The 7,518-nt window shown below is 44.7% G+C and overlaps 1 protein-coding gene across 1 annotated transcript; it reads right to left on the bottom strand.

Moving 5' to 3' along the window:
* Positions 1-399: 399 nt before the first annotated feature.
* On the bottom strand, positions 400-5,019 carry LOC103988055 (sucrose-phosphate synthase 4). The gene is made up of 14 exons (XM_009406561.3): positions 4,594-5,019; positions 4,396-4,485; positions 4,096-4,307; positions 3,955-4,018; positions 3,662-3,876; positions 3,083-3,584; positions 2,857-2,988; positions 2,650-2,781; positions 2,402-2,578; positions 2,231-2,284; positions 2,102-2,164; positions 1,108-1,968; positions 908-1,035; positions 400-823 (listed from the first exon to the last, which is right to left on the bottom strand). The coding sequence occupies exons 1-14, from the start codon at positions 4,993-4,995 to the stop codon at positions 556-558; spliced, it is 3,300 nt and encodes a 1,099-aa protein (XP_009404836.2). The 5' UTR covers positions 4,996-5,019; the 3' UTR covers positions 400-555.
* Between the last annotated feature and the right edge of the window lie 2,499 nt (positions 5,020-7,518).

The following is a 7,518-nucleotide window of genomic DNA, read 5'->3' as shown; positions in this document are numbered from 1 at the left end:
TATTAATAGTTGTCTCAATTTTTAATTTAAATTATATATGTTATTATATTAATAATTTATTAAAAGTCAATATGTCACGTAAGCAAACTCTAATGTCTGTTAACTTAGACTTAAGATAGAATGAACTTATATGTTATATTTTTAAAAATGTATGAATTATTTTAGACAAGAAAAATCATAAAGGCTTAAGTGATTCATGACAAAAAAATTACATGAGCTAAAATATATATTTTAAAAAAATTAAATTATATATATATATATATATATATATATATCATTATATTAATAATTTATTATGAATCAGTATGTCATGTATATAGACTCTAACGTCTATTAACTTAGATTTGACGGAAAATATTTATATGCTATATTTTTTTAAAATATAAAAATTATTTTAAATTTGAGTAAACGATAAGGACTTTAATTTATAACCAAAATTACATGGGCATTTAGCCCTTTATTCTACGTCTATAGCTCCATTCACATTTGTGTTTGCCCGTTAAGGTGAAGTTTGTAAATTGGTTAATATTTATATAATATTTATACTATATAAGATCAATTTTTCTCCATAAAACTTGTGATTTCTGAGGCAATACGATCTTCAGGTAGAGAGACGACGTCTGAGCTCTGTGTTGGCACCACATCCTCTGTCTCGTAGTTGTCCTCGTCGCGCAGAAGCTTCTCAGAGCCATGAGCAACCACGTCTTTAACGACTAGGGTTCTGTGCATGCCCGGAAAGAGCTGCTCGTGATCGGTATCCCCTTTCGCTCCCACGAGCACCATAATCTTCGAGAGGTCGACGCCCCATCGTATCGATAGGTACCTGTAATGATAGCTAGTCTTGCTGTCAAGTAGAGAACGTTGTCTGAGACTGCGGTCGGGGAATCAAATAGGTGAAGATATGGACCTCAAGGCGGATGCCCTTGACGCGAAAAGGGGGACGACGTTGAGCCGTGTGCTTGCCCGTGTGTATACCAAGTTGCAACGAAAGCCTCGCATCCGAAGCCTTTGGCGAATGGCGTCGATCTTGCGAACCTGAAAGCAGAATGAAGGCAATTGGATACAACTAATTCACTTGTTTTTGTGTGTCAAGACGGAAGAGCTCACTCTGTCGACGGCTTTGACCGAGTACGCGAGGCAATGGGGACGGCAGGCCGCATCGTCGACCGTCAGATCGCCTTCGGGGGCCTCATCCAGCTGCGCAAGGCGCGGCACAGCGGACTTGACGTGCTCCGCCGGCCACTTGTACTCCACGTGTTCGCCGTAGTCCACGTCCTCCGGCGGATCCCGCCACGGGTAGGACACGTCGCTCCCGCTCCCACACACGAGCGCGTCGAACTCGCCGGGATCAACGTGGCAGCACTTCAGCGCCTCCACGGCCTCCGCGGTGGTGGACCCCGTGGCGAACACGTACCCGACCCGCCCCCTGCCGACGGCCATGGCCGCGTCGAGGACGCGCCTGAGGTCGGAGAGCGCCGGACGGCCGTCCTCGCTGTAGCAATCGACGGCGACGACGACGAGGCGCTGCCTGCGGCCGGGGGCGTGGTCGTTGACTGCGGCGGCGTGGGGGCTGCAGCGGTGGCGGCGGAGGGCTTCGAGGATGGCGGCAGGCCCCATGTCGCTGTTGGCCGTGGGAGGGTTAGCGAGGTCGAGGGGGGCGTCGAGGGAGAACCGGAGGGAGAGGTCGTCGCCGACGTCGCGGAGGGATTCGCTCATGGGCTCGAGGGCGGCGGCGGTGGGAGGGAGGTCGAGGCAGGGGGAGGACGACGGGTGGCCGCTGAGGGCGCGGCAGTGGTCGACGTGGGAGAGGTAGGAGCGGCAGTGCTCCGGCCACGAGAAGCGGTGGATGTTCTTGAGGCCATTGCGGCGGCAGTCGAACCAGAGCGACTTGTCGGCCACCAGCTTCAGCAGCGCGTCCGATATGGCGCTTTGGTCGTGCGGATCCACCAAAACCCCGTTGTTGAGCACCTGCGATCAAACTAGTCTTCATCAACACCGAGAAAGGATCTATCAATGCTGCTGCTTTGATCACATTTCATCCTCTGTAGTTCATGTTGTGAATTCTTCAAACTGAGTAATGAAAGATCCACATAGAGGGAACCTTCAGAATGTCCACAGGTCCTCCATTCTTGGTTGCAACCACTGGTAAACCATAAGCAGCTGCCTGCAAAACAAGAGACAGTTTATGCTCACAAACCCATAACCGGTGTGCCACTTGAGAGTCCTGTACCTCTATGAGAGTAAGGCCAAAAGGTTCTACGAGAGCTGGATTGATGAAGACTCCCTGCATAAATGTTGACGAAAATAAGATGGACAATTATATGTTTGACTTGCTGCTACCTACATTCAGGTCTCAGTAAAATCACGTCTGTTCTCGTGATGATCATGCTCTGACCAGTACCTTGGTCTTCGCTGCCAGGCGATAGATGTGGGGGACATCAGACTGTTTGTGATGCTTGGGGTAGGCCACCAGACCGTATAGATCGTACCTGTCGATCAGCTTGAGCACCGTGGTAAGAACAGCTGCGCTGCTGCCGGACATCTCTTCGATGTCGTCTCTGTTGCCCAGTATCAGTGTCTGCGACAAAGGAAGAGCATAAGCACTTGTGGCCCCGACTTCAGTGAGGATAGTGATATATCAAGGAGTACCAAATTAGCGAGCTCCCGGAGACGGCTGCACTCGCCGAATGCCTTTAACAGAGTCATCACGTTCTTCTTCGGGTCCGGCCGAGACAGTGCAAGGATCATCGGCTTGTGAGGATTGGTAAAGAACCTCATTATCTGCTTGTATGTTGACAACCTTAAGTATGAGCTCGAAGCTTAATCAAATGAAAAGCTTAAAGCTTGTAGTACGACCTCAGACCATATCGGAGGCAGATCCCTTCTGCTTGGAGCTCCGTCAGAGCCGATCAAAGATGAGAGGTCCCCATCGCCTTCCATCAATTCCTGCGTGTTCACGTAGCTGAAATCCATCCCTGGTGGTATCACCTATAATTTAAGCCAAAGAGTATGAGAACCAGAAAATTATCATAGACATCCATGCATGTCAGAATTATGCTAGGTGAATTGAGTTCTCACTTACCACCATCCTCGGCATGTAACGCCCAAGGCAACCGACGCCTCTCCTCCTCCTCACCCTCAGTTTCCTCTCCAGTTTCAGATCGAATCCATCGTACAACCCCCACTGCTCTTCGATCTCCTGCCGGGTGCTCGTGACGACCATCTCCGCCGCGTCGAGCGCGACCTCCTCGCCCTCGATTCTCCTCATGATCCGGTAAGTGGAATTGATGTCCTCCCGGCTGAGCCTCCCTTGCTTCAGGAGCTGCTCCAGCTTGTTTCGGCCCAACGAATGGCCCGTCATCACCATTGGCACGTTGAGCAAACCGGCCAACCGGGCCGCCACCTCCCCTGCATCGGCATAGTGCCCATGTATCACGTACGGCCAAATCGGCTTTCCGCCTCCGACGCCGCCGTCCACCTCCGCCACCTGGTCGGCTAGTACTCGGGACACGTTGGCTATGTGGGCCAAGGCCCGATCCACGAACTCGGGAATGTGAGGCCACAACGACTCCTTGGGTATATACCTGAGTAAAAACTTGGTGATCGTAAGATCAAATGCATGAAAACATTCACGTCATGAATTGTGATGTTGGATTTTCACCTTTCTCGGGGTCCACACGGAAGGCGAATTATGTAGGCTCCGCAGCCGTCAGTGTTGGTGGATCGATCCACGTCAGAGAGACGAGTCAGCATCTCGACCGGCTCACCGTAGGTCCAGTCCACGTCAGGAGAGGAGATCTGGCGAGTCAGGAGGTCCACACGATAGACGCCGTTGGTGGCCGCCAGTGCTCGTGCCAATTCCACCACGTACTTCACCTGTTCGTGACACACACATAAAAGCATTAACATCATGAGATTAATCGCTTGCTCTTATTTGCCTTGTTGATGCAAAACCTGTCCTCCAGTGTCCGAATCCCTTCCCAATTCCATGTTCTCCCCACGTATCAGTCCATGCAAGCTGCCATGAGACCAAATCATAAGAACCCTAATCGTCGGCGATCGCACAACATGTCCTGTTTCTATTGAGCTAATCACCTGATCAAAACGATGTAGAGATGCTTGCTCTTCCCGTCCTGATCATCCTCCGACCACATCTTCATCTCCGAGTTGATTCGAGGCATGCTGTCCTTGGGAGGCTCTACCTTCTCCCCCTCCGATAGCTCCGAGATGTCCGCCGCCGCGTCCTTGCTCCCCTGCTCCCGCTCCCGCCGTTTCTTCGACAGCCGCTGCGCCTCCTCCCACTGTATCTGTTCATCCGTTCCAAAGTCATGTAAGCAAGCGCCAAACGAGAGGAATAAAACCAAACATGTTGCGCCCATCACCAAAAGCCAGCACCTGCTTCTTTTTGCGTGCCAGATGCCATATCCTCCAGCACATATTCTCCAGCCGATTGTTCCGCTCCTGGCTATTCCTCGTGGCCACCACCTATCCATGAATCAACCACATGCACCATGGAGGCATGGCATTAAGGCGCATCTAATCGAACGACAGGTCGAACAGGGATTACGCAGTAAGCCATGGCGAAGAGCAAACCTTGGTCCAGGTCTTGTGGAGGTCGGCGTCGTCGAACCGGCTGACGACCTCCTCGACGAAGTATTTGGTGGGGCTGTATCTTTCCACGCCGCCACCGCCGCTGCTGGCGGAGCGAACCACCAGCTGTTTGAGGGCAGAGAAGGAGAAGTTGCGGTCACGGAGCCGGAGAGGCTGTTTGGGTCCGGCGTCCAGTATGGCCTCGAGGTAGCCATTAATCCACTCATTTCCCGCCATCTCTGTACCACTCGGCGCCGTTTTCCCTCCTCTTCTACGCCCTCTACAGGAAAACAGAGAAGGTCTGGTTTTGTCTTTGTGGAGTGAAAGATGAGGAAGAAGAGATGAAAGGGGAAGAGGGGGAGGTGAAGGTTGCTCGAGTTGTGTTGGAGCGAGCAGGGCCTTCATTTATATAGGGGTTGATTCGAAATTTTATTCCAATTCCAAAATAGGAATACCAACGCCAATTATTATTATTTTCTTCACCCCTTTTATTAAATCACTCCACTGAGTAATTATTCCCTGTTGATCATTATTATTATCTTCTAAGATTATATACTTAAATTAATTTAATTTTAAATATACCGGTAATTTCGTTTTAGTCGATTATCTTTCATTAAAAAAATTTAAATATATGATATCAATTTAAGACGGTTTAAAAAATAATAAATCAAACATATATATATATATATATATATATATATATATATATATATATATATAATGGCTCACATTTGGATATTAAAATATGAGAGAGGATTGTTAGATTTTGTGATCCTTTTATAATTGAATAAGATATATAATATAATAACTAATTGAGTTCCGTTGAAATATTTTAGCCAATATATTAGAAGTTCACTATGGAACAATTCCTCGCGAGATAACCTTAATGAGAGGATAGGAAGAAAGGAGAAAGGATCTACTCATTGCACTCTTGCAGATGGTGACGATGCCTGTAGTAATCTTGGATCGATGCCTACAGTAATTTTGGATCAGTGACAGTGCTTGCAGTAATCTTGGATCGGATCGGTGCCTGCAGCAATCTTGGATCGGATCGGTGCCTGCAGCAATCTTGGATCAAAGACGGTGCATAGCAAATCAAACAAGTTCTATGAAGATATGACATCAAAAGTTATGCATCGTAATAATTAGATCTATATACTTGATTTCAATCCTAACATATAAATTATTTTCACATTTCAGATATAGCATAATTATAGATTTTATGCCTATAAGGATTATTACTCATAAGCAGGTTTTACCTGTGACTTTTCCATGTCACATAGCATGGTCACTGACATAAGTAGCAGATGCCTTCTACTTAGATGCAGTAAGCTTTAGGTAAGATGAACATTAGGTGCCAATCAAGCGGAGCAACTGTGGATCCAACACCTCAAGAGCATCTTATCAACACTTTCGGCACCACATGACCTGTGTGCCACTGCCCAATGCCAAATTCCAATTCCAAATGAGCAGAAAGAATCAAGTGGAGGAGGAAAAAGAGAACAAAAAAACAGGCAAAACAAAGAAGTAACACAGGATGAGGAAGAACAATGAATGGCTGTGGGAAGCTGGAAATGGTAGCAGTCACAAGTTGAGAGAGAGTGGTTATCTTGAGGAATATCCCATTTCCATCCCTGCTTTGCTTTTTTTCTCGAGTGCCAAAGCAGGAGGCTCATCTGGAATTCCATGAAGCTTCATCCTGACTCGAAGATTGGTGCGGGATTTTTGGGATCATTCCTCATCACCATTATATTATTCCTTGCCACACACAGTTTTCTGTGAGAATGATTGGGGCCTCATCACCTCCCTTGCTAGAGTTCAAAAACATCATCTTTCGTACTTAATGCTAATGGACAGATTCCAACTGTGTGCAGGCTTTCAACCACATCAAGGAATACAGGATGGCTTTTTGTTACTGTAGGAGGAATCCAACGCCGCTTTCTTAGAGTGAGAAAAGTGTCAGAGACGTCTCCCTCTGCCTTTTGATGTTGCAGGCACGCTCTCCAAGCTTCTCCATCCAGTGATATCACAATCCTCCAAGGATGCTTCTTGTTCTACGACCTGTAGTTATAACACCATTTTTCTCCTCCCCGATTGCTTCTTAATGAACTTTTTCTATTGTTTCTCTAAATTTTTTTCCAACTTTTACTTGTGATATTATAAAATTTGAACGAGAATAAAAATTATCTCAAAAAAAATATATATTCTCTCCCTCTCTCTTATTTTTGCTGATCGATAAAAAAAATATTTATATCTCGTTTCTTTTATCTCATTTGTTTCGAGAATAAAAGATGAAGAAGATAGTATATATTTATAAGTGTCAAAAGCTCATAAATATCACTTTTGAAAAAAATATATATATTATTTTATATAACAATATTCATGTAATAACAAATACATTCGTAAGAATGTCATTTTATATAGCACATCACTACAACAAAAATATACTTTTATTTATGGTTCTTACTTACATAGCTGTGAATTTTACGATCACAATTTCATGTCTACATATTACTACGGTAACTCAACCACAGTAATAGTAACTTCATCCTACGAACGATCATAGTAATAGATAATTTTACGTCATGAAAAATAATTATAGTAATAAATATATTTTTGTGAAAAATTAGTATGTTTTATCACATGGATAATAATAGATTATAAAACATACAAGATAATTTTTTTTAATGATTATACTTAACAACCGCTAGGATATATCACAATCATTTCATAAAAGACTATCAAATTCATTTATCAACAATAAGGTTTATACAAAAAAATTAATATTTAAGCATAGCCAACTTTAAATACAAAATTCAAGGAAAAAAAGTGAATATATATATATATATATATATATATATATATATATATATATATATATATATGTATACAAAATTCAATATTTATTCATGTGATAACTAATTTAAT

This window comes from Musa acuminata, chromosome BXJ1-6 (genome assembly GCF_036884655.1).
Source record: "Musa acuminata AAA Group cultivar baxijiao chromosome BXJ1-6, Cavendish_Baxijiao_AAA, whole genome shotgun sequence".
NCBI classification, from domain to species: domain Eukaryota; kingdom Viridiplantae; phylum Streptophyta; class Magnoliopsida; order Zingiberales; family Musaceae; genus Musa; species Musa acuminata.
The sequence above is the reverse complement of the archived record's forward strand: the minus strand, read 5'-3'. Positions and strand labels throughout refer to the sequence as shown.